Source organism: Lineus longissimus, chromosome 9 (genome assembly GCF_910592395.1).
Source record: "Lineus longissimus chromosome 9, tnLinLong1.2, whole genome shotgun sequence".
In the NCBI taxonomy this organism is placed as follows: domain Eukaryota; kingdom Metazoa; phylum Nemertea; class Pilidiophora; order Heteronemertea; family Lineidae; genus Lineus; species Lineus longissimus.
The window spans coordinates 4973750-5001710 of NC_088316.1; the positions used below are offsets into that span (position 1 = coordinate 4973750).

A 27961-nucleotide genomic window follows, 5' to 3' on the forward strand; every position below is an offset into this window, starting at 1 on the left:
TATATTTTACCTAGGATGAAAAAAATAAACAATTGGTGTTTGAGATTGTGAACAATCTCTAATGGTTTTTCAATTCGCCGAAAAACCTCCACGGTGTGTTTATTTATGTAAGCCAAATTAAAAAGCTAACAAATCATTATTCAAGATTCCAACATCCACATTCGTTCGGCAAGCCTAGCAGCAGCACAGTCTTTGATGTAATATCTGGGAAGTGACCAAATATTTTTATGTTTGGAATTGATCCCTCATTTTGCTACTCATATCAAAGATCTACTTTTCATGGAGCTTATCTACTAGATAGTAAATACTAAGTGGTATAACGGATGCAGTACAAGGGCCTTAATTGCCGTGATCACTTTCTAAAATGTTAATCCTTTGCCAGGGGACTGATAGCTAGTAGCATGTCACTTAGTTATGTTTTTTGCTTATATGGCAAGTGTTTTATACTTCATACCAAGTATAGATTAATCTATAGACAATGTGTTCGTAATAGACAATATCGGCAGCCTGCGGCTATTTCTTGAGATACGAGATTGCCTTCGCTTTAGTAACAGGTGGATTCATAGCATCATTAGCGGGTTCAGACGCAAAAAGGGCAATTGTGCTTCCTTTCAATCTTATGTCTGACTGATTATACATTAACAAGAGCATGTGATGTGGTGACTGTAAGCCTGAAAATGTTCGTGCCTATTTATTTCTTATATATTATGAAATTTGCGAAAATATCTTTTAAAAATAATATTTTTCACAATTTTTACTTTAGCGGACTACGACATTTCTTTTGGTTTTTCGAATAAAACAAAGTTTTCGTGGACGGGTTAGAACGTCAATTACAGAATTGTGACGTCACACGATGTACTGGTTAATCGCGGCTTACAACTCTAATTTACTAATAATTACTCTTTCAGTATTCATACCGTACTAGTGTCTTCACATGCGCCTCTCCTCGCTGGGTTATAACGTGATTGCTGAATTGCGACTTATCTAGTTGCTGTGGCTCATTAGATTCTTATCACCAGCACCATGTTTATTACCGTCATCAGTTACTTTGTTTATTACGTGTATAACCATCCAAGTGGCTCATCGATTGCTGGTTCATTCCTTCTTAGGCTTGTTCGAGTGGAAGCTGAGTTTCATTTGTTAAGGTGAATGTACACATGGGCATAAAAAGTTATCCCTCTGGAACGATAAATTTCCTACAAATCAAAATGAATTTTTCTTCCGGTAGAGAAGAACTTTCAGAGCAAGGTTCCGACCATTCTGTACGTTGAACTGAAGACAATTGTTATAATATCTTAGTTTGGCGAATCAAAGCAGTTGATTAGCGCGTCTTTAAAGCACCAGAACCAAGGATTTAGCGGTGAGCCTCTTCCAGGAGTGCGCCCAGACTTTGGAATAGACTTAACCATTTGCAAAAATATAAAGCGAGCCGTAGAAAGTGTTTCCAGTTAATAAGACAGTGACATTTAAAGCAGCTTCTATGATACATTCAAGAGACATATAAAAACATAACTTTACAGAAAGTATGCTACCGATTCTGTATAGATGGGAGGGCGCACTTGAACAGGAATCTATTTGCCCGGATGCTGAAAAAGGACACAAACTGAACAATATTTAACCATCAAATGGTGTCCGATTACTAAGGTTAGACCGACAGTATAGAAAAGTATGGAAAAGAGCGTCCGTATTTTTTTTTTTCAATTGGTTTTTCGAAAAGGCCTTCTCGCTAATATCGCCACGATCAATTTTTTTCTGGAAATACACAAGAAACAATACACAATGTGGAGCAAAATTAGTTGTAAATTTGCTACACATAACTACACATTATGGATTTAAAAAGCCAAACTAAAATGTTACGATAATTATTGACAATTATTGTCTTGAAATGTCAGGACATTCTCTTGAAATATTGTCTGCGGCGAAGTTTTAACTTATCGTGATCAGGAACTAATATGTATCATCAAATTTTGGTTAACAACTTTTATAACTGATTCCTAGACGGTAACCTGAACATTTGCAAGACAGTAACCATAATCTTCCCCCCAAAGTCGCCAATGCTTCGTAGGTTTTAATGAGGATGTATGAGTTAATTGTTGACAGGAGGAAAGAAACACATTTCTTGTTGCAAAAATATGTGGTGCTGAACCATCAGCCCGATGATGCTTCCGGCATTACCACTGTTTCTTTTTGACATCCATGCATATCCACCTAAACTAATCGAATAGAGTGCGAGGAAGGGTGAAGCCTTACTCGAGCAGCTTACATTATGAACCCTTAATATATTCGTTTTCTTCTTCTGCGGTAGCACGGGACTATCCATGCCATTGACCCATTATCTCAGTCTGCATTTAGGAGATTCATCGAGGGCTAAACATTTCCACAAACTTGATGCGCTTCAATATCGACCCCGTGGTTCAGCTGTGGAAGATGATCACGAGCAGACCAGTTCGTGGGTGTCAACCCGTTGCTCTTATGACTTATCCGTCTTTGACCTGCAACGCTATATGCCCATTTGGATGCCTAGAGGGGTTGTAGAACCTCGCAAAAATAAAAGGTCGAGTCTTAAAATCACTACTAAACGTGTTACACATGTATTTTGGGACAAAAATCAAGCAACACCAAGCCAATACAGTAGTATGAATAGCCATTGATTAGATGCTGAATTATCTTGCCCCCTATTGCCAAAATGTGGTAACTAGTCCTAGCTATGTAGTATTGCTTCCAAATTCTTTGTCTTTATTAATTATCGAGCTGTTGAACTCGTCGATTGCCTTTATTTATTTTGCTCCTGGAAAGTCGATGTGATCGAAGTAACTTGCCCATATGAACTGGAGTAGAGGCGAGGGGGGGGGGGATGTGTTCGTAATCAATATATAGCAGCAACGTACGCTGATGACGCATGACATGTGGATTGTTGGATTTTATATTGTCACTTGTTAAGAGCATTTAAGTGAACACAACGTTTATCTTTCCTTGACGCTTTAGGCCTATTGTTCGCCGTGAAAGCTGATTCGTGGGGGTCGATATGATCAAGTTTTCCCGTCGCCCTTTAACAGGACAATAGAACGTTGGGAATTAATTAAGGCCCAGGTGTGAGCTAGTTTTGACAATAGACGGTGTATGTATTGAGTTAGGTGTGGAATCATTTAAAGGCGAAGTAATTAAGGGAATAACGTCAAGAAAACATGCGATGATAGCCTATGAAACCAATAGAAAACTATGGAGTGCATTGTGACAATAAACTCCATCCTCATTCAAAAGTTTAACAAAAATAACAGAAAGAGTGACAACCGCGCCCCTTTGCGGATGTTTAATTTTCCTCGTTTCGATAAAACAAGCGGAAGCAAAAAAGGTTCATCTGGCATTTATAGGAAAAAGCACGAAGAAGCATATGATAATGACAGCTTGCTTCCTTTGCAGTTCGCTGAGAAACATCTTCTTTTCTTATATCCTCAGTCATGCGTTAATGTGGCGCGGGTTGTCGGTTTTTATCGTCGTGTTTGCGGAAACGGCGGAGAAAATACGGCATCGACAAAAGAACTCATTTGGTTGTTCGCTGATAAAGTTTGACTTCGTATTCCGCATTGGATATCTTTTAGCTGCATGCCAGAATTATTTGACAAATGTTTAACGGGGTAAAATGTGCCTCCACATTCAAGCGCTAAAGTTTTAAGGGAAATGACAGCTCCGTCGGTGTAGTGTTTTGTGACTGCTTTCGTATTTTGCGTCAATCCTTGTGGTTTACCATTTCGTTGTGAAACGATGGGTTTTTACATTACCGTTACGTTTATTTGCTCTTGTCGGTCTAGTCCTTTCAACCTCTATCAAAGATGTTGCGTGGTGGTAGATGTTATCAAGATTTGCGTCGAGAAACCTCTGGTAACAGAGTAAAACAATGAGATACCAACACTAAAATATGTATAAGAAATGTTTTTTCTCTCAAAAATGTCAAAGAACTAATTAATGACTAGCAAGTCAGTTTATATGCGGAATTTAGTATAATACCGTTCCAGCCCGATATCATGCATTCAGGCGAATTTTTTACTGTGGCTATCGATCAAATCCCACTTATCATTTTAAAAAACCGATGGTGATAAATACACAAAAGTGGCCCATTTATTTCATGCCGGGTGGTTTTTCAATACTGCAGCAATATTCTCCCATACTCGTATCCTCGTCTCCCTGAATGAATTTATTTGAATTTGATGACATTTTGACTTGTTTATGTGCTATTGCGCGCTAATCTATATCCGTTCCCTTCAATGGCTCGCCAGTAAATGCTGATCTCAGCAATTAACTCGTGCGCAGCCAGAATTGGCCGTGAACAGTTTTATGATTCCGTGAACGAGGGTCTATTATCAGGTGCTTTAAACTCGATGCTTTCTTCATTGCTATAACTTAATTTCTAGAAAACTATTTAGCAATTAGCAAGCGTTGTATATGCATTAGATAACGAATGGTATTCATTGTTGTCTTGTATCTACCTTTATGGACGGTAAAGTTTTAGGCCGGGTCTATTTGGCAAGCCGCTCGCCGAACAGGCATCTTTTGTTGTCCTGTTTGGAGAGCCGCTTGCCAAACAGCACTAAAAAGCCACCCTGTTGCAAAAATACTACCCTCTTTGGCGAGCCGGAGAGGTTACAACATGTTGGCCAATCAGAGAGCAGTGACGTCATATTCGAATTTATATGCGCATATTTAACAATGGCCGACTTCCCGCTCTCGATTCAATTTCTGTTACTAAACTCGGGTTTTGGTCAATAATCCATGAAGAAGTATGTACATGTACATGAATGTTTGGATTTACAAAAAAAGTCATAAACGTGATTTAACTGATAAGCATGTTAAATGCATTAGTGTGCATTTCTAAACCGTTTCACTGTAACTCCAGTGTTGCTGACCGTGTTGCCACGAATGATAATGAGCTCCTGGATGGTTGAATATGCATGATTTCGGCTCTCCATCTAGGGCAGAAAAAAGGCGCTGTTTGGTGAGCCGGGCTTGCCAAATAGTCACTTCCAAAGTTTTATTCTGCACCAATCAGCAGGCTTACAGAGTCTGTGTTCATCTTTGTGTTCATCTTTGATATGACTTACGATATCATAAACCGTTTAACTTTCCTCTTATTTATTGTTTGCACATTTATGTTTTTGTTTTTGTTTCACAGTGGGTGTGATCTCATAAACCTGATGTAAGATTTGAGAGTACGCTTGCTAATTTGAACATCGAAACCATAAATTGATACATCTATTATAATTGGGGAGAAATGCGATCAGTAAAAATCATTCAAATGCAAAACCGGGGTTGCGAACATTTTGGGATGAAGATTGCGAACCTGATGATCATCATCTTATAATTTGGGGTCAATTCCTTGTAGGTTTTAAATATCCCAAGATTCCTTAACATTTTCATGGCACGTATGGATGTTGTTAGACAATGTAGGGCAAATCAAATCGGACATTTCCCAACAACGATCTGGAATCGAAACGTGTGATGTTCTTCCTTAATTAACGTGCCTGTCATCATGATCTTCCTTAATCATCTTGCCTGTCATCATGTCTCAGTGTTTACGGCTGTTAAGTCCAACTGACCCTAGTCGAAAATCCCGGCCGATAATATTCTTATACATTATTCTTAGCTGACATCTACTCAGTTTTGACTGTCATGTAGATTTACGATCCTAACAGGATTCTCATAGGTCGTACAGTAATCTTGACAAGATGGAACAAAATATACATGAGTACGACCTTGGGTTCAAACGGTATTATGGACCTGGGAACAATCATTTCTTTGATAGCGATGTTCAAGGCCATATAAACTTGATTCCATATTCCGTGAGGCAGAGATTACTGAATTATTAGCGAGCACAATTATTTTCGAGCCGGAAGATTAAAATCGATTTGATTGGCAGTTGAGGATATTCTATACACTGTCGTAATGCGAAAGCTGAGGCAGATGCGCGTTTTAGTGAGGTTGGTTGAGATTGCTGACAATGGTTAATACGCCGAATCGATTATTAAAACTGTATCTAATTTCACGACGTGTTATGGCGTATTTTGATAATGCTGGTTTGATTCCATGTTCAGTTCAGTAGATGTTGTAGTCTGTTACCCCTACCAAACAGAAAACCAGGAGCGTAGCCAGTTTTTGTGTTTGAAGGAGGGGCCGGCCGCTAAAAGACAATTTCATACTTTATAAACAAAATTGGCCGAAATAACGTAAAATACACACGTTTTTTTGTGACTTTTGAAGGGGCACTTGCCAACCCTCTCCATGCCAAACATCTGCGAAAATAGCAGGTGAATTGTTTCACAGATTAACACCACCAGGTGATAATATTTTAAGGCCAATATTATTTGACATTTGTTTCTAACAAAGCTGTCAAACTACATGTATTCTCAAAAGTCAAGAAAGTTCTCCAAAGGTCATATGACGACTCGTCTAATTTTGTTTTATTTTCGAAGTAGAAGGTTTGAAGGTTTGATTGCCTTTTGTGATAGCGGATGTACTTAATTACTATTCAACTAATTGATATAGGGAATATAATGATTTTGATACCATGCCTTAAGCTGTTATGCTTAGTAGTTTAGTGACCATGGAAGGAAAGTAGTAAGATGATGTCACTAACTGTAGCTCGTACGGGGTGTCGCAGTAAATAATGCACACTAAAAAATCCGAATTTAACTGCAAGAGTGAACGGAGATCGATGATAAATTACTACTGCCGGAACTTTGATAGATTACTGCGGAAATGTTTTGAAATTTCGACAACTTACAGCTACAGCGGCTTCTTCAAGTCGGCCGGTCCCTGCTTCCAGATGAGAACAACATTGGATGACATGCCCAAGATGCCAAGTGCCGCTAGAATTGCCTTTTTCTCGCAGACAATAAAGATAAGTAGTACTCAGTCTATAGTTGACAGTCGACGCCACGGCTGTAGTATACGCTGGTAGCGCACCTTCATCATGATTTTCATGACACTTTAAAGTGGAATAATTGGAGTTTCCGTTGATACGTCGTGCATCGTGCAGTTTCAGATAACAAATTATAATCACTATCACGGCTTTTCTTTTAATGAGATGTTCAATGAAGTTTAAATTTCCTAATGAAAAATTTGATTTTACACCTTTACCTAATGTGAAATCCATTAAGCATTGAAATTTAAAAAGGGACTGTCAAAGAAAAAAACGAATAAAGATCTATTACGGGTCGAGTCCTGACATCAAATTTCAAAGACGGCTTTTGCTTCACAGGTTGTGTTTTTGCTTGGTTGGTGGTGTCTCCGCGGATTATAATATCAGTGCGGAATTCGTCGTGCGCTATCACGCAGCATCTCTGACTTCGACTCGATCCAGTCGTAAGGCGATCACTGTTCATAGAGAAACACGTTCCACGCGACTAGACTAGTTTTCTGCTGTGACAAAATCGGGAAATAGGGGAATTCTAGTCCCCAGCAATTTTGTGAAATGACTTTGCTGTAATATACACCCAAATTGCTTTACTAATCTATGTAAAAAAAGTGTATTATCAATTCGCCCGCACCAGGAGACTGTACGCTAATCCTTTTGACTATCTGCAACATGATCGAGCAGAATCGCATTGACCAACTCGGAGCCAAAAGAAAGAATGTGGAATTCCAACTCTGATAAACTCAGCAAGCCATTTGACGCTGGATATTTTGTCTTTAAACCACCTGCACAATATCGAACTCGGGTGTGTTGATCAAAAGTATAAACAAATTATATATGTCTAAAAGCGTTGTTTATAGGCCTATTAATCAGAAGCGGAGGACTCACCGTTAAAGATTATGTTATGCTTATCAGCGCCACTATACTAATGAGACTGGTGCAAATAGAGCAATATTTTTAAGAGACTGCAGGTAGAAGTATGCTGGTGGCAACAAGTGCTGACAATCTCTTACATAGGTATGTTTTGATGAATGCATTATAGATTAGTCATGAGCATCCATGACTTCAGTGACAGGGGAAAGTCTTAACGATGGCTGTGTCAGCAGCTGCTGCTTTCGTAGCTAATGATAGTCACTTTGATATAATTATTTCACACGTTTGTGTCTTTTCAGAGGACAGCGAGGGATGGTTTGAACAGTTCATCATTGGACCTGGGATCAACAAAAATGTATCCGATTCCTGGAACACATCGAAATGTGGTTAGTATACTATTAGCATTCTACAGGAAGGTTAAGTCGTACTTTAAAGCTCTGTCCCGTTTATCAATTGGCGTTCCATGAGAAATGCATGTTTAGCCGAAGAGGTTTAGACCGCAGGGACTGGAAAGTATATTTCATTGAAAGCACCTGCGATGATCAGCGCAAAGGGCGATTATCGTCGCATCGCATGCGATTTAAATCTCAGATCTAAATGTCAGACCTTCGTTGCCTTGTATGACCCACTATAGAATTGACATTAGTGTAAAGCATGGGCAAAATAAAGCATGTCGATGTCGCCAATAAACTAATTTAGCAATCTAAATTTGATATAAATCGTATTTCTGTTTTTAGCTCAGCTGACTAAGTCAGCCGAGCTTGTCAAATAAGTTGTTCAGTGGCGTCCGTCTGTCCATCCATCCATCCATCCATCCATCCATCCATCCGTCCATCCGTTAAACCCATGGTGCACATTTTGTAACCGTAAGACCTAGAGACTTCAATTTTGCATTTCTGGATACTTCTGGTCAAACTCTACTTTCAAAACAAAATTTGTCGCCATTCGACCTACTTCCTGCGAGCGAGAGTGCATGAAGGAAACTGGCCTATATCGGCCTAGGAGCAGCAGAATTAGTCGAAATATGCTCTAATATTAAGATAAAATTCTTGAAAATCTATTTTATTGAGAAAAAGTTCAAAATTTTAACAGGAGAGGGCGCTACCTGCCTTTTTATTATTTCTGCCGATTCAAATTCCCGCCCGATGACGTCAGCCATCAATGAAGTCTCCTATTTGCCAGTTCTCAAAACATGGCAGCTACACAACAAAAGCAGTAGCTCCAGGAATAAATCACTGTTCACTTCAGCTTCGTAATCGATTGTACCCCCACTTTATTGTGTTTTGTGTGATGTTCCTATTCAATCAACGATGTAAGGCCTTATTATGTTGGTTTTCATTGAGAAGGTGCATTATAAGCGGCGTACGAAATACCGAAGCGGAGACAAAATGGCGGCATGTTGTTTACGCCATGTGCAATAATCTTGGGGCTCAATGACACTCAAGTACCCAATTTTCTGCTTAAAAAGGAGTCTGGTAGGCGATATTATCACTAGTTCGTTTCAGTGGTAGTCATAAGGTCTTTAGGGACTACTTTCAGAAATTAGTTCTTGAAAATTTGGCCACATTTCTGTGAAAACGATATCGGAAGTGCATGCTCTGTTCGCGATGACATCGCCGATGTATTTTGAAGTGGAGAATTCCCACAGTATGTGCAGTGAATCGGCATGATTCTGTTCGCCTATTAAGTTTTAGTTCTACGATGCTTTCATGAGTAAAAAGTAGACATTCTAAGGAATACAATAATGTCACTCCCATAAAAATTGATTGGAAATTGAGGGAGCTACGGCATTCTGTTCGACAACTGGCAGCGCTGAAAAAATACATTGCATACTGTACAATACCAAATGGCACATTTTAAAAAGCGCTCATTGGACAACGTAGGGAATCACCAGAAATGACGTCATCGCTGGTCTAAATAGAAAACTACGGTGGCGCAGTAGAGCGCAAGAAAAGGTTTAGCATTAACTTCGTCATGCAAGCTTCAGCAACAAAACGATTTCTCATGAATGATTTATTTGATCATCATCAGCTTGTTTCCCCTGATAGATAAAAAAATGACTTACAATTTCCATCAAAGTTTTCTATTTTGTGTATAGTCACATGTTATTTAACTGGCAAGGAGCCAAGCAGTTTTGAATATTCGCGGGAAAATACTTCGTACTTGTAAACGAGGCTATGACAATGAGTATCCTCATTCATGGCATAAACTTCATGTTTCGGTAAATATTTTCATACGATGATTTCACCCGAATTATGGTCAGGATTGAGGAATGAACAGTGGCATAATTATGTCAACCAAAAACATTGGTACCGTAGTGAACGCAAAAGGATATCAAATACCATGGAGCATGCCATTTTCATGCATAATGAACTAAACACCGGGAAGATATTAATGATATTAACTCAGCTGAGCGCCAGGCCCTTGGGCCTCTTGTTCTTGGGTAAAAAACAAATTTGAAAAATTGCATTCTGTTCGTGAGGAAATTAACATTGTGCGCGAACGGGAAACAACCGGAAAGAATGCTCGAATCTGCTACGAAGCCACCATTTAATCAACTGAAAAGTGCTCTATGACAAACAATAAAAAGAATTGTCATTACCTTTCAGATCTAAAGTTCTATCCACCGGAATGTAAATGTCGCAGTGCTACGAGACTAGATTGCGGTGGAGCGGGCTTCACTACCGTGCCGCAGAATATCTCAACCAACATTGCTCGCCTGTAAGTAACGGATGGCCAGAGGAACGGAAAATATGTTTGTTCATTTGGGCTGGATCATTTGCAGAAATATGTCGCCCGCGGTGGTCTTCTCGCATGCCGATCCATCATCGTTGTGCGTATATCCATCCTTCACCGCCGATAACTCCCCCCTGGTCGGCCGTCAGAAGGGCTGTTACTTTATCGGTATTCTCCCTGCATTCCCTTCCTTTTCCACCCGTCCATGTTGCGACAACACTAACATTACACTCACTCCTGCTTGTCGCACGAGAAACGCACTGAAGGCCATCATAATGGAAGACAGGGTGTTCAATGAGTAACGATTCCAGGGATGCTGACCTGATCCAAATGCACAGTGCATGTTATAGAAGAAGGGTAACCTGATCCTGAGGTTGGCACTATCAATTCAGGCAGTCATTCAATAACTTCGTGTCGAGCAATTTGATTGGCCACCCGTTTATGATGGTGCATCCGACGGATTTCCTGGCTCTTTATGTCGGCGGTGAAAGGAGGAGACTTTAGGACTAATATTCACCGCCGATAAGTCGGCATGTCTTGTCGGGGAGCGAGCTACCGATGCGAGAGCTGCCTAAAAGGGGCCTCAGTAGGCTGCCTTGCTCGGTGAAGTATACATGAAAGAACATAGCGACATGATCCCCGTGTCATGTTCCGCACCCAGGGCAGTTACATCTTTATGTTCGTTTACTTTTGCGTGGTGGTTTACGACTAAAACCTTTCTGCTCAAGTCGCCGCGGGCTTGAGATATTTTTGCGAAGAGTTACGTGGGATTAATTACAAATGCAGTCTGATTCATCCGTCTAAATGTTATGGATTTTTCTCTTGGTGATTGTAAAATTTCTGCAGCTGTTAAATTTGGATTTAAACCAACCTGAATGGAAAAGCAAACATTTGCAAACTGGTTTATATGATGCTGTGCTACGTTTTAAAATATATTAGTGGCAGACAGTATCATTACCGAAGAGTGCGGTAATTCCTTATTCTGTACGGTTTGTCTAACCGCATGACTCCCAATCTATTTTGTTATACAATTGGTTTCGATTTTGCAATCTTGCCAATTTTGTCACGTCTGTTTTCTTCAGATTTCTGCAAAACAACATGATAAAGGAACTGCCGGTCGGTGCCTTCAGCAAGTTCACGAAGCTAGATCTATTGTAAGTATCTCAATACATGAATTTCATTCGGAAGTAAAGAACATTTACGCGGCATAAAACTTTTACGAATACAAAACGATCGACATGTTCGTGGCAGAATTCGAGGAAAAAAAAGGTGTATTTTCAAAGAGCGCTATTAGTGTATGTCGGCGCTGTTGTATAGCTATCAATACAAACAGTATGCACAAATACAGTGTCATGAGGTCTCACTGTGTCTGATAATGGAACCTAGAACGCACAAAGAGGGGCATTGTAATCTGGCCAATGTCATTCAAGAGATGTGAAATTTGTGTCTGTGAGAATTATGTAGGTGTAATTATGATACGAGCTGGTCCATTCGTAAAAGTCCGCATCGTTTGTAGCTCTTGATCGAGGGCGAACTACTGGCTGGATTTCTTTGAAATTTGGTTTTTATTGGTCTTCAACTCAAACCGAAACAGGTTTTTCTCACTTTTGGTGACCATGGTAACGAAATAATTTTATTTGTATGCGTTTGTGTACATTGACGTAGTGCATTGAATTCTGTCAATTTCCGCTCACTCTTGACCAATTTGGATGAAATGTTCAGGTTATTATTTTCTTGTGTATGTGCCAAGATTGAATAAGACTTATCCAGAAACAATATCAGACTTCGCTGAAGATTTTTTTAAATTTCTGCATCGAGAATGCTGAACCCCTAAAATCTTGTTTGGGTTTGAGGCAAGTATCAAACCAAACTTCAAAGAAATCCGACCACTAGTTCGCCCTCCAGAGCCCCAAACGATGCGGACATACATGTAACATTTATGAATGCTTCACATATTGGTATGGCACATATGAGAAAATGATCGCCAGGAGTGATATTAGATCGACAGAGTGGAGCTGGATACATTGTCTCTGTGGAAACATGGCAACAATGACATGGAATTCTAGATGAAAAGCAAGAGATCTTCACGCGAAGAATATTTTCGCGAGCATGAAATACTCCCAAATTTCTCAAAAATATCCGGCACGCGAATTTTCTCTCCTAGAGAATTTGTGATTAGCTCATGCAGGACACATGATCAGCTGAGGTGGTGTCTGACTGGTCGACCTGATTTGAACTGAAGGAAATTAAGGCCTTCCTCTATTCATGTCTTCTGACAGCTGACCATATAATAATTGCAGGCTGCACAGGGCGGATACATTTTCCGTAATGACACCCCAGACGGCATTTGACCACAAAATTGTTCCTGTAAAATTAGCTGATAATTATGGACTATTTGTGCAAAGGTCAGTGTGAAACCCTCCCCCTCCCTCCCCAGGGGTCGACGCCAGAAATCGACGTCAAATTGACGTTGATCACTGAGAATTCCAAATTTTCTTTCGACTATTTCCTGGCGACCAGTTGAGAAAATTATGACAATAATTGTCTATACATTGGCTGGTATTTATAAAAACAAGTATATGCTTATAAGCATGTTCTTTAAGCATGTACTTAATACTTAAAGAATTAAGTAGAAGCATAGCCTTATACTTGATTTCATATTTATAAAACAAGCATTTGTGGATGATGCTTGGCTTGTAATTTTTAAGCTTATGCTTAATTGCTCATACTGCATAACAGGGTGAAATTAGATTTCCCATGTGGTATTTGTGGTGTAAGGCTGGTCGGTTTCGTGATTATGGCAATCATTGCTGCCCTGGGAATGGGGAAATCCTTTGTTATTGAGGTCACGGATAGTCATGCCTGTCCTTAGTGCATGTAAACCTTCTGGTTTGTACACCAACTGTTAGAATCCTATTAAACGTTACCTCTTCCGGTTGCTGAGGATTCCCATAAGGTGTAAAGAGCCAGGGGTCAATGCCGTATCCACTATCCCCTAGCAGTAATGCATCCGTCCTCATAGTGGACAAACGATGACAAACTACCGAATTTCTCCATATTCTACTGTCGTGTACAGACCCTGGCCACTCGGCTACAATACTTGTGAACGTTTCCTTTGCATCACAAATTCTCTGAACGTTTAACGTAGCCTTTCCACTCCGGCCTACGTATTCGTCGCCATGTGCGTGCCTCCCTTGTGTCTTCAGAACTCGGACGTGGGTTCAGTCGACAGCACCTATCGCACAAGGCATCTCATAGGTCGTTTGCCAGTTGTCCATTGCTGACTGCATCTCATGCACCGTGCTTGGGAAATGTATCCACAGTCCTGCATTTTCAACAATCTTGTCGAGTACTGCGTGGAATGTTCTTGACACGGTGGGTTGGAAAATTCCAACATCCTCAGCAACACCCATCTGAAACCCTGGGTCCGATATATATCGAAGGAAAGTCTCCATTTGTGTCTTTACTGTCAGTGCCCCGCCACGAGTTTCTCCACTATCTTCTAAAAAATGATCAGCTAACCATTCAACATTTTGCTCATCAAATCGATAAAATCGTCGATGAAATGCTGGGCAACATGATTTTCTTGGGGTGTACTCCTTTGGATGTCGCCCCGCAAGTGCAAGAAAAGCTGCCATGTCAAACACGTCTTCCTACTTCGAAGTTCAAGCCTGGTCTGAAGCTACCTTGAAAAATCTAAGGATATCCTTATAAGCATATGCTTAATACTCGTGTTTATAAATATGGAATGAAGCAGAAGCTTAGACTTTAAGTTTTGGCAAGATGCCTGAAAAGCAGACACTTATACTTGAAGCATAAGGTTACAGGTACAAGCATTACCTTAGGTTTTATGAATATGCAGCGTACTTAACACTCGAAAATCCAAGGATAAGCATATGCTTGGTTTTTATAAATACCAGCCATTGGACTTATCGAAGTTCGCCCGCCGCATGAGTTTATTTGCCCTTGACAGCTTCGACGTAGGCGTAATGCCCACTCTTGTCGTCCGTATTTCCTGGTCAGAGATCCGTCGCGACGCGGTAAACTAGCGGATATAAGTTTTTTAATCATAGACCAGTTGCTTCTAATAGCGCTGGGCGAACCTATACGAGGGGAAATGATGTCGGGAAATGTACCCCTGTCCCCTCTCTATAGTTTTATCGTATGCAATGTGAGCTTATGGAAACATCATCGCGATATGAGAAATATATCGATAGCTAAATTGATTTGTAGTAGTAACATCTGCGTTTTTAGAGTTCACTGATTTTATTCCGTAGTTTTGTGATTCCGTCAACCTGAAAATGTTCGCGCGTTTTAATGTTTGCAATTCGCTAAATTTCGGAATAAATATTAGTATGACGTTTTGACTTCCATCTTTATAGTAGACTACGAAATGTCCCCAGTGTTCTTTTACTCTTAAAAATGACTTTCGCTATTTTCATTTGCGCGAGTCGACGTTGTTCGTGGAATTTGCAAAAGTATATATATAAAACGCCAGTGAGAAAACTTGACGGTTTACTATATATGCAATATTGATTTATCGAGCCCCACAGTTTCGTATGATTAATTTTATTGGGATAGCTGCTCACGACATATATCAGGTGTAACAAAAATATTGCCATATCTTCTATATTCCATTAGAGAAAATTGTAGAATGATCGAGCGTTTGTGTTGTAAACAGAGAACAAGTGTCACTGAAAAATCAATGGGGAGATAGATCAGTAGAGTCGAGGCCGTGGGTTCGATTCTCAGAGGGATCACCGCTGTTTCGTCTTTGTGTCCTTGAGCAATACATTTAACCCTTCTCAATTCCCACCACTCAGGAGTAAATGGGAATCTAGCTGGCAGAGGTTGCAAACTTGAATGTGCTATGAGCGCTGTATACCTGCAGCACGGACCGGTATTACTCCCACAGAGTAGATCAGAGTTTGAATCATGAATGTACAGGCCAAAAGCTAGTGGTAATAATGCGCAGCGCTTTGAGCGACGGAAGCCAGTTAAATTTAGCGCTATATCAGTCTCATAATTATTGTTATGATTGGGTCGTAATTAGTATGGAAACATATCATATCTCTTTTCAGGCATTTAGAAAATAACTCCTTGGAGATAATTCACCCTGGCAGCTTTTCTGGACTCGGCCACCTGCTGAAGCTGTAAGTAAAGAAGATTGTTTATTAATCTTGTTTATTATTCAAAGTCGTAAAAAAAAGTTCTTTCAATTTCAACGAAAGTGAAGTTTTGGCAAGTACAAGCTTCACAAGAACGACGCGACATTAGGCACATTAGTTTATATACTGCTTCAAGCGCCCTCTTTCGAGGTAATTTGTTCTTTCGAAAAGCAGCACGAAATTGGGTGGGTTGGAATGTTGCTATTGAGTGCAAAGGCCGCGTCTTTTAAAGCTACGGGGTAGTCCTACTTTAAATTTTAAAGTACCTCGTAGCTTTAATAGAAGTGGCCTATATACCCACTGAGGCTATTAATCCAATGGAGGACGTGCTTCCTGTAACGATGTTTAGTCAATGGTATTTTAATTTTGAGACAAGTGGACCGATTTGCCTATCTTTGTATCAGGCGGCGCTATTCCGCACCAGTAGCCTTTAGAAGGTAAAGCTTCGACAGAGATGTCGAAGGCCGTGCATGGTGAACTAACTAATATGTATTACTCTTTATGTATCCCAGTCTCCTGTATTCATGGTCAGCGTGGATGATAACCACTTCGTCATCCATCATATCCACGTTTTTTTCTTTTGACAATGTTTCAGGAAACTGCAATAACTCGATATCATACACCCGGGTAGATGTAGTTTGATATCTCTGATCTAAATACGGGACGATTTCACGGAAAGAACTAGTAGAAAATTAACAAGTAGTGGACTGTAATCCATTGATGGTATTTTCATGAAAGATTGAGACCCATGCCGAGTTAAAGTCTCCTCCTTTTCTTGAAGGATGGATAATACTCGCGCACCAGGACGGTAGAGCGGCATATTGAGACTGTTTTTATATTAACGATCACTTAGTATAGTGAAAAGGAGCAAAAGCGTATAAAGAATTTGATCAGCCAAAATGCCAATCACATGATGAGACGAGTTAAACCCCTACAGGAACCCCCTCGACCTGCGGGTGTTGGTTTTCTGGCCAAAGACCAATCACCAGAGTGTGATCTGCTAGCTCGGGAATCCTACTTTATGGCCGATTACATTTATTGGAATTTGTTGGAACATTTGGGTTTATAGCTCAAGAACTTTACTTACTCAAGTGCCAGATGTTGGCTTTAGCCATCAAAAGTGCGAGGGACCTTGGCCATTGCCTGTTGTCACTGACACTTTCCATCAAGTCTTCCCCGCGACAAGCTATAACGGTAGCTTTAACGGCATTAGGAATGAATTATATAATAATACAGTATTTGACTCGAAACATATTGGTGAGATGAAAAATCGTTTTGCATCTAATTATCCTAGAAATAAAGGTTTTTCGGCTTCAACGCTTTTTCGGCTAGCACAAATATATGCATCCGCAAGGATTTTTTTCGGTAAAATGAAAACCCAATTAATGGTGTTTGAGATAGTGAAAAACCTTTAAGGACTGAAAACACTCTACGGAGTGCATTTGTGACGGGGCGAAAAGCCCTTAAAGATTTTTCAAAAGCCAAAAGCTTTATTTCTAAGAGTCCAGTTATTGTAGATGTCCTCCGTCTGGGACTTTTTGTTTTTGTTTAAATGCCTCAGTGCATGTACTCGGCCAATGGCATGGGATGATCCTGCTACCCATCATATTATCTGCCAAACTTGTCTTTTTTCTCAGGTTTCTGAACTCCAACAAGTTAGAGCGTCTGAAACCAGGGATTTTCCGCGAGTTGAACAGTCTCTACTGGTTGTAAGTAGAGTTTAGTCACTATCTCTGTCTCTGCCCACCGGCGAGCAACTACTTCTCCGCACTACACGGTTTTGCCATGTCTTCACGCGTTGGGCCTATTGAATAAACGAAGAACATCCGGAACATTTGAATCGTCTCATGCTTTTCTTGTCTTTTCTCATATATACCATGCACATGTATATTTTGCCTCATCGCACACTCATAGCAGTGAGAGACGATTACTGATTCTCCTTCTTTAAATATTGAATTAACAGGTTACAACGAAGAGAAATGAATTGACAAACACAGGTGCAACTCTAATTGAATCATACTCTATTGGTTTCTGCAGTCCGTTGAAAGATCATCGCCTTAATTTTTCTAATTGGATTTTGCGCTATATAAATGCTATTTGTATGTATGTATGTATGTATTAACGTGATTAAGATTCGCTCTACGAATTGAATTGAATTCTATTCTAATTTAAAGTTTCAGCCATGGTTTTACTCTAGTTTGATAGATGACTAACCTTCTGTTGAAGAAGGGACAGGTGCTGTTTTATTGAAGTTAAATAACAAATGACTATGGATATTTAAGCAAGGGGAGGAGTATCAATGTCTGCAGTCTATATGGTAATCTGCAGTTATGAAACTGGGTCAGGTTGGACTCGGTAATAGCATTCCGCGAAGTTACTATTTATAGCTCACAAGGTCATTTGCATAAGATATTGATGACGTTTTAGTCACGTGACAGTCGGACATCGACACTTATTTATAAGCATTTGAGCTTATTTCAAAGTCAATTATCTTTGACCCTGCATTGTTTTTAGCATGAATGATACCATAGAGTCAGAGAGAGAAATATTCAGAACAATTATGTAGTATTTTCAACACTCGGACATGTGCCAGATTGAATCTAACTGCCCCAGTTAGAAAGCCTGAATCCATTACGAAACCGCATGTTTGTCCGACATTGCCTGTAATTCAGCGATGGGGAAATAGAGGGCAGCAGCTGCAGTGACCTCATCTTCGCGGAATGCTATTAATCCGTGTGGGCATGTCACGGTCGATGTTGCGGAGTTAGCGTCCGCATTGTCGCATCCGGATGTGTGTGTCATGACAGGCGACGTGTGGTTTGGCTTGTTTTTGCCAATCTCTCCTGCGGTTGGCCAATGAGTATATTACGCTATCGTTAATTCATTGCCACATCTTTTCTACACTGGCCCCTGCTGAAGATATAACTGCAGCTTGTCTGTATTAATTGTTCCAAATCTCTTTCTTGCGATCACCCCCCCCCCCCATCCCACAACAAAGTCGCATCACTACCTATCTCCCCCTTTCAGGTTCGTGATGGAAAGTAAAACAAAATACGTTGAAAGAGGGGCATTCGAGGGTCTGGATAGGGTAAATTGGATGTAAGTATCATTAATCATACAACAGGAAGATGAATTACTAACTTCGGGAGACATGTATTGATTTGGGCTTGGGATGTGAGTCAAAGACATCACAACTTTATCAATTACTAGTAAGATAGAATGGGGTAGTTGTAGCCCCGGTTTATGTGTAGCCCCTGCATTGTTTGATGCATGGGGATATCAATCAGTATCATAGGCAGGGGCTACAATTACCCCATTCTAACTGACTTACTGGGTGATATGAATAAAGACTAGCAAATGCTTTTATCAAAAACTCCATGTACATTTACACTAGGCCTTTCTGTACAAAATTGAAGTAAAAGCATTTGCTAGTCTTTATTCATAGCACCCATTTTCTTTCCTATTGTTCAAATTGGTTATGATGCAACAGGGGCCAGAGTTTTGATCCTGGTCTTTCTTCAGTGTCGAACAAGAACTGCAGTGGTGACACGCTATTAATATGCAAAGCCCTAACTATAAGCCATGCTATAAATAGCCCCTGGCCGACGGATGACGGTGCGTGATGTCTCAAATTGATCATAAGTTGTTGTAAGAAATAGAGTTCCTTTAAAATCTTCTAAAATTCCCATCAATTTGACACCCTGGCGTGTTATTCTGATATGTTGATTAAAGCATAGTCTAGCTTAAATAATATGTTTAGATATCTTCATATTACGGGATTTGGATACCTATTAGTTACAGTAACGATTGATTCTGTTTTTGTCATTGTCCAATGTGCTATCAAGACGATTCGTTCCAAAGTAAAATCCTCCTTTCGTGCAATATATTCAGTTGATGCATCAGTTGTCCTGTTGTATTCCCAACGGGTAAGCACAATAGTTGTGGATGTCATTGTTAACAGTTTGCCTAATATAACGGGTTTTATTCCGTTTAAATTTTTTTTGGTCTTAACTCAATACATTTTATTTTTCAGCGATTTTCGAAATAATGAGATAGCAGACCTAACTGATGGCATGTTTGAGGGAGCAGAGAACGCCGTTCACTGGATGTAAGTACTAGCGTCGAGTCTGGCAATTGTTGAAGAACCGTACATTTTCCAATAATTAAGCTAATATCCTCGAACGGAAGTATTCCCCTTGAAAATCGTTTGACTGCACAGGGGCGATCCTAAGTGATTTAGATATGAAATGAAAACGTCTCAGGGTACAGCACGAATCTAAACGTTATCGCTTATCAACAAGTTAATTGAGTACTTTTCAGGCGAAATGTCAGAGGTTTTCTTCAATTATTGTCTAAGGTTGATGTTTTCGTCCAAAATATATTTCATCTTTAAGTGGTTGGTTCTGCCTTCGCTTGCACTGCCTTGCATCGCTGTGCGTCTTCAGCCAAATAACCACCCTTTTCTCACTATTTAAAACAGATGTTCGCACAAGAAAAAAATATATCTACCAAATGCAAAATTGAAAAAAAAACAACATACGAACTGTGGCAGAAAAACAAATTATTTTGGATGGTAGACTGGAGTTAGACAGAATCTAAAAGCGATCATGTTGGACTCATATGCAAGCACTGGGCGTGTTGCCCTAACGTTTCGACTTTGGTAACCAAATTGGTGATTATGTGACAAGATCGGGACATCAAGCATGTGGAGAATGCACAAAGTTGTACTGTTGTATTCTAGTACTGTTCTGACAATGAAAAATCACTCGTCAGATATCAGTTTTTATCGCCTTCCTTTTCTAGTGACTTAGAAAACAACACCATATCAAGATTGCACCAGGCTCCACTAAAAAACCTACATAATCTCACAATGATGTAAGTATCTAGTCTCCACCCCTACTTTTATTTCACTAGTAGTCGTTGACAGAGAAATACGTGTCACAGGAATCTTTGTCCCTAGTCATATCAGTCCGAGAAATGGGTCAAATGAAATGAAGGGTACGAATCGATATTCTCATATTGGTGAATTGGGTTACTTTAACAATCATTTTACCTAATACTTGGATATTCCAAATGAATGTATATTGTAAATCATCGATTTGCGAAATCCAGCAGTTTACGTTTCTTGCGGCGCGCTTTGCTATGTTGTCAAAATTTCAAAGAGGTCTATGAGACGGTTTTTTTTAGACGTACATGTATCTGTCTACCTCTTTTTGGGCCACTGTGCGAGAACTACTCGGAATATTTCTTTCAAGGCATTATTTTCTTGTTGACACCCAACCCAGGACTTAAGAACCATAGACATGTCAAGAACTCCAATTCGAAATTTTAGGTTAACTACTATAACCTTACTAGACTTTCGTAGAAATATATTGGGACATTTCGGGAAAGAGGTACAGATTGATTGCAGGTCAGGATAGAGCTAAAGAAACAGTCTTCGCGCTCGTCTGTACGAATCCCACCAACAAAACAAAAACAAAAAAATTAATTAATCAATCAAACATTTCTTTTCTGCAGAAATTTACTTTCCAATAGAATATCAGAGGTCGAGGAGGATACATTCTTTATAAATAAAAATCTGTTGGACATGCAAGTAGTCTTCTTTAAATGCTTCGTTATGCAAAGCAATTGGGTATCGGCGTCTAAAAATGTGGCGCGGACTTTCACTCGGGTATGCGTCAAACTCGCACATGAAAATGCGAAACATAAGTCCATTCATGGGATGAAATAATGTTGAGCATTGTCTAGGATCCTTGAAATTACTCAGATTTCTGAATAAAAACTTATTCTCGCCTTGGGTTTTTACCGGGCCGTTCAAAGCTCTCCATTTTCATAAAAGATTTCGGGACAGGTTTCTCTTAAGGAATTGTACTCATTCTGTTTTAATTCTCTTTTCAGTGATCTGTCAGACAACCTCATTCAAGAAATCCACCCGAAGACGTTTTCGCGGAATCACCGGCTGGAGAAATTGTAAGTTGCCTGTAATGCTGTACATTGTATCTTTGTGTTAGCACTTATGGTCGTAAAGTTAAAAAAACAAGAGATTGCATCTTTATCTTTGAGCATTTCTATGTTTTTGTTTGCTTAGCGGTGATAGCTTTTGATTGACGAGGCATTTTATTGAAGTGAAATTCATTCACCATGGGCGACAGATCTTAGATATAGTGTCTTGATTACTCCTCAACCAGTGAGTCGTCCTTACATTTCAGTGTTCCATCAGTGTTCAATATAAACACTACAGAGATATATCTCGATTCCTGGTGTTCCCTATATGCAAAGAAGGGAAAACACTAACGGGAACACTCAAAATCGTATCTTCTTCTTCTTCTGCTTTTTCCTTTGGGCAACATGATGGTATATAAGCCATCAAAAATGCCAGGGACCTTCGCCATGGATTTCTGTCACTAGCAGCCTCCAATAAGTCTTCATCAAGACCAGCTGCCGCACCATATCTCGCTTCACTACGTCAAACCATCTGACGGGTGTCCTACGCCTTTTCCTCTTCCCTCCAAAATCGTATCAAACAAGCCCCGTCATTGCCAGTGCTAAGGTCAGGGAGTGGTTTACATAACGGATATTAATGACAGGATCAGAGCGGCTCCTACCATTCATGATGAGGACATCAGTCGGTGAAAACACATTCACTCAGTTGAATGTCCATGGAGATTGCAGAACTCAATTTGCATCAGAAGACGAACTGAGGCCGGATCTTGGCAGATTTTTAATCTAATTTGGTTATAATTATTTTTTTCATTCCAGGAGTCTTGGGTGTAACCCCATTAAATATATTCCCATCACAGCATTCCAGCAACTCGGGGAACTCACATCGTTGTAAGTAAAGTAGCATCAAAATTTAATTATTAGCTGGAAAAACCTTGAATTTCAAAAGGGGGACACACAAAATGAAAACGTGTCAATCTATATTTCAGCAGCCTTCCCACAAAATGAGGAAAAATACTCAGAAACGGAAATATAATATGACACTGGCACTGTACCTAAACTATACAGTGCTTTACAAACACCCAAAGTGAGATATCTCGCTAATCTCCCCGTTTTGCAGCTGCATGATTTCACACAAATTAACTGTCGAAATCAACAAAGATATGCTCGTATGTGCGCTTTTCCCGTGAACCAATTTGTAAAGATGTCACGGGTGCTGCATTCTACATGCGCCGCTTTTGACTGCGCCGTTTACGAGAACGTACGCATCACGGCTATGCTTCACGGCACCCAATCCGAAGCAACAACAGGTTGAATTCTACCGTAAGCTCGCCATCGTATTGCCGCAGCCATGCCTGGCGGGAAACTACACCGAAGTGAAAAGGGCAAAATAGCCAACTCGGAAATTAGGAACTCGAGCGGCTTACATGGTTACTGATTGGCTCGCCATTGTCAGTTACAGATAAGCTGATGACCTTCATTCTGTCATTTTTGTGAGAAAATTGGCAGACAGGAAGCCAATAATTGATATATTGTATTTCATGAATTGGCAGGTTGTTTCCTACAAATCACCATTGGAAAACGTACCAAAGATTCCTGTTATTGTCGAAATCGATAAACAAGTAAACGATATCCTAGTTAAATATGCATATATTAATATTTGTAAGGATGATAGTGCTAAGTAAGAAGAACATATCCCACCTGGCGCTCTTGTCTTATTCTGCGTTTACCTTACTGTATTTATTCCACCATCCTAACCTGGGGTCGTTCGCCGCGACAGAAACAGCTGTTTGCTGCTTGTGTCCGACGGCTCCCCGCATTTCATTTCGTGCCACGGATCAATACATCCGTGTTCGTGTTAATTGACTTCGGCTCAGGCTAAATTATATCGCTTCTCTCCGACCTATTCCGATAAGCCACTGATATACTCTTCTCACACAATTCTCAACATGCCATTTGCCGCTCCTCTATTTCTAACGCGCCGGGTTGCGGTTATCGCAACCCTGCCCTCGCAGCAGAAGACTCCCGAAGGACCACCCTGTCAATTCTGATAAGCCTCATATGCTAGAATACACTGTAACACCATTCACATCGTAGCATTTGGCGCCCAAACTCTTTAACCTGCGATCATCCAACCTAGCGAATTTCCCCTTTCCTGCCAATATGATTACCGGTACCGGTCGCATGATTGGTAGCGTGGTTAAAGCCGTATTGTTAAGCCATCTCGCCCGAGCAGTCGCGGTTCTGTCAGGAGATATGTTTTAGATGAGACATGGGAAAGGTTGTGAGACTACAGAGAGTCGGAAACTAATTAACATCCTTCTACCATCTTGGTATTATATTGACCAGGCCCTGGTTGTTCAAAAGCACAAAAGTCACGTTATCCCTTACGGTTACATTAAGTAACCTTAAGTATATGCTTTCAAAATTTTCACCTTAAGTCTTAACGGCGCCGTTAAAGCTAACATGGTTTTGAACAACTCAGCCCAGTTGGTTGGTCACATGCTCCTGTGATCGAGAGGTTAAATTTCAGCAAGACCCTGTGCGAGTGAATTTCAGAAGTGATCCTAAGGTCTGCCATGAGATGCTATTGCCTTGGTTCGATGAGGTCATCGTATCTACTACAATAAAAGTAGCTTATCTTTACCATTATTTTGCTAATTCTCTGGACCTCGACCATACTGTTATTCCGATTGCAATTGGCAGTTCCAATGCGCCAGGGCTGAAAATTCCGCCCGCATTTGACTAGCGACTGATAAGTAATACCATTTAGACCGAATTCGTGGTGATTTATCAGAGTCACAGGCTTAATGACGGTAATCAGACGAGTTGATTGGCATTTCATTATTCATGTTATCGGTAATGAAACCAATTTCACCACATATCTTTTCAATTGGTTCACTATATTACTATATCGTAAACGCTATAACATTGCAACTCTTCACTTTTGCGATTCCCGACGCGAATTGCTAAAAAAGAAAAACAACTAATGATTTTTTTGGGGGAAACAAAATCACATTTTTTGGGCACATTACGAAGAACGTCTCATTTATTCAATCATAAACGTTTCTTTTTGCAGATCACGGTTGCTTTTGCAAACCCGCAAAAAAACCGCTTGCGGAAATATGGTGGTTTACAGTAATATTGTGATCGACAATTAAATTCTAAACGATGGCCAAAATATGTTGTTCCTCCAAAATAACCGCTAAAAGTCTCCCAATTATGTTTACAGGAACCTGTCTGGAATAACAATACGAAATCTCCACACCGATATGTTCTTGAATAATACCAAACTACATTATATGTAAGTATGCAGACATTATGCGATACCAAGTAATTCCCCTAGTCCCACCAGTCATTGGGTGATATGAGTAACCCTAGCAAATGCTTTTACTTCAATTTTGTACAGAAAGGCCCAGTGTAAATGTACATGGATTTTTAGATAAAAGCATTTGCTAGTCTTTATTCATTTCACACATTGCCTCAAGTTGCATTGTGGACGAATCATCAGGATTGATTCCTTGAGACGAAAGAGCATTGGGCTCAGGGGCTTGTCCAGAGGGTCGACGCACGGTCTGGACACGCCTCCCTCCTCGCACAGAGTATAGTTTGGTACGGGACTTGTTCTACCCTGCTAGGGGAAATGCAATGACATTTCACAACTAAAGTGTTGTCAATTTCACGGTTCATGTAGATGGCTCGATCTTGGTGATCTTCAAAAATGATGAACGCTTAGTGTTTGTTTTTAATTAGGCCTATTAAAAATTTCTGCGACATATCATGCATTTACCCATAGTTTTCTCCATTTACTCCCCACGTGTAGACATTCTTAAATAACTCCCTCTTTGCATACATTCTAGTCATGCGAAGGATAGGGCATTTAGGAGAACTGCCTTCTCTATCACCTAGAGACGCGGCAAGACCACGAATCAAACCACATTCACATTGGGCGCTATATCCATTTCGAACATCGGCCTTGTCCGGCTCTAATGCTATGCTAAATTCACTAGATAGCACTGAAATGAACTCCCCATGTTAGGTTGACTAGCTTGATACGTTTACCAGTATCTTCTATACTCTATGCGTTATTTTTTCAGATATTTCAGTGACTTCGCCTACTGTAGTTACGCTCCACACGTTGCGCGCTGTGAACCGAAAAGTGACGGCATCAGTTCAACTGAGAACCTTCTGGAACAGGCTGCACACAGAGGTCTTATCTGGCTGGTCGCAATAATCACGTGCTTTTGCAATATCTTCGTTTTCATTGGCCGCATGTTGTCTAGAGGGGATAACATAGCTCACTCACTCTGTGTGAAAAATCTTTGTGGTAAGCCAACTTCAATGAACTACAGTGTATATAAACTCGGCCAGACTTCTTCCAATTGTATCTAATGAATAAGAAAATGCTTATTGTTTATAAGGCTTGATATTTAGGTAATTTCTTTCACATGTTATTCACGAAACACGGCAATTTACAGTATACGATGATATTCCGAATTGCACAAGTGCTAATCGACTTGGAGAAGGTCACTTTCCTTCTTAAGAATCTTCTTATCTTGGTACCGCCCGACTTTGATTGGGATGACCTGGTTATATCGAGGTTGCACGCGTCCCCAGATCTGCCAGTTTCCACTTAGCAGGCGTCGAATAGAACTCAGCTGACGAGTAGAACCATTGCCCTAACAACCTTGTAAGTCATAGCTCAACCGTCAACCGTCGTGGCCGTATCGCCACTTTGGAAGAAATTTATATGAATTATTCAAACCGTCATTTGCGGCGTAGCAGTATTAGGATTGGCGATGTTGAGTCAAATTATTTTATTCCCTTTACAAAAAAAACATGTCTGTAAACAAGGCAGAGGTGAGTCTTTTAGGGCATAACATCGAAACATTGGTACATTTTACGCTCATTAGGGAGGTTCCGCACCGCCTACGATTACGATTACGATTACGATTTCGGAAAACGTAATCGTAATCGTGATCGCGTCGAGAAGCAGCTAAATTCAGTTCCGCAAAAATACTCTTGATGTCATTCGAGAAACCCACGGTTCACGAACAGAGCGAATTTGCATTCCTATTTCATTGCAGTCGTGACGGTCTAAAACAGCTTTGGCCATGAAATTTGCAGGTCCTACGTCTGGTGTGCACAGTCAAAATATATTGTTTGTGAAAAACGTGACCCAGGATACTTTGGAAGTGCATGAAATTGACGTTCTTGATGATCGTTTATCACTTACGAGGATTAGCCGCCATCGTCGTAGAAACGAACCGAATATGACGCAAACGATTTCAGGGCTGATGACGTCATACACAAATCGTAATCGTAATCGTAATCGTAGGCGGTGCGGAACCTCCCTATTATAAATGAATAACTTGCTGTTTTCCCTTTCAGCCTCCGACTTCCTCATGGGAGTCTACCTCGTGATCATTGCATCACATGACATCGCGTTCCGTGGCATCTACAACATGAAGGCACGCTACTGGATGACATCAGTCACGTGCAAAATCGCTGGGATTTTGGGAATGGTCTCCTCGGAAGTCTCCGTGTTGATTCTGATGTACATGTCACTTGAAAGGTTCATGAAAATAGCAAACCCTTACGCTAACTTTTGCATGTCCAACAAGCCGGCGATCGCCATTTTGATTATCATTTGGATATTCGGCTTCGCGTTGGCGCTCGTGCCCCTCTCATCCGAAGACATTTTTGGGAACTTTTACGGGAGTAACGGCATGTGTTTCCCTATTCATATTCACGATCCCTTCATGACCGGATGGGAGTACTCGGCCTTTATTTTCCTTGGATTAAACTTTTCTGCCATGGTGACAATTATCGTTTGCTACGCTGGAATGTTTGTGACCATAACGAAAACAAGGAATCGGACTAATACCACTTTAGCCCGAGAGATGTCGTTCGCAAAGCGATTTCTTCTCATTGTGCTGAGCGACTGTTTTTGTTGGTTTCCAATAATCATCATCAAAGTTATAGCACTCTCCGGAATCCCCATTCCTGGTAAGTTTTATTTTGCAGTGGTACTGGTTGTTTGAAAATGGCAGCTGGTGAAGCATATTTATTATGTATTGTGTTTTTTGCACCAAAAACGATGGTTAAAACAGTGCACCCTACATGTCGGCAAAGTCTCTGCATGTAAGTAGTCCCCAGTACCTGATCTATGCCAGGGCGAATCAAAGACTCTTCATGGGGCAACAAATCCAAAAGGGTTACTTACGACGAAGGAAAAAAAAGCATCTAAAAAGCAACATACAACTATCAACATCCTTACTAGTGCTGCTGTTCTACATTTCTAACCTTTGTCTGTCTTTTGTCACTGAGCTCGTTT

General features: G+C 40.3%; 1 protein-coding gene across 9 annotated transcripts in view; it reads left to right on the forward strand.

The window, feature by feature from the left end:
• Positions 1-27961, forward strand: part of LOC135493434 (relaxin receptor 2-like) — a 224447-nt gene that overhangs the window by 189395 nt on the left and 7091 nt on the right. For all 9 annotated transcript variants that reach the window (XM_064780779.1, XM_064780783.1, XM_064780784.1 and 6 more), the window contains 14 exons: positions 8080-8166; positions 10390-10501; positions 11599-11670; positions 15598-15669; positions 17322-17393; positions 18712-18783; positions 19718-19792; positions 20488-20559; positions 21202-21273; positions 21583-21654; positions 22444-22515; positions 24857-24928; positions 25722-25951; positions 27016-27633. In XM_064780779.1, coding sequence (XP_064636849.1) covers positions 8080-8166; positions 10390-10501; positions 11599-11670; positions 15598-15669; positions 17322-17393; positions 18712-18783; positions 19718-19792; positions 20488-20559; positions 21202-21273; positions 21583-21654; positions 22444-22515; positions 24857-24928; positions 25722-25951; positions 27016-27633 — 1770 coding nt within the window. The remainder of the gene's footprint in view (positions 1-8079; positions 8167-10389; positions 10502-11598; positions 11671-15597; positions 15670-17321; positions 17394-18711; positions 18784-19717; positions 19793-20487; positions 20560-21201; positions 21274-21582; positions 21655-22443; positions 22516-24856; positions 24929-25721; positions 25952-27015; positions 27634-27961) is intronic.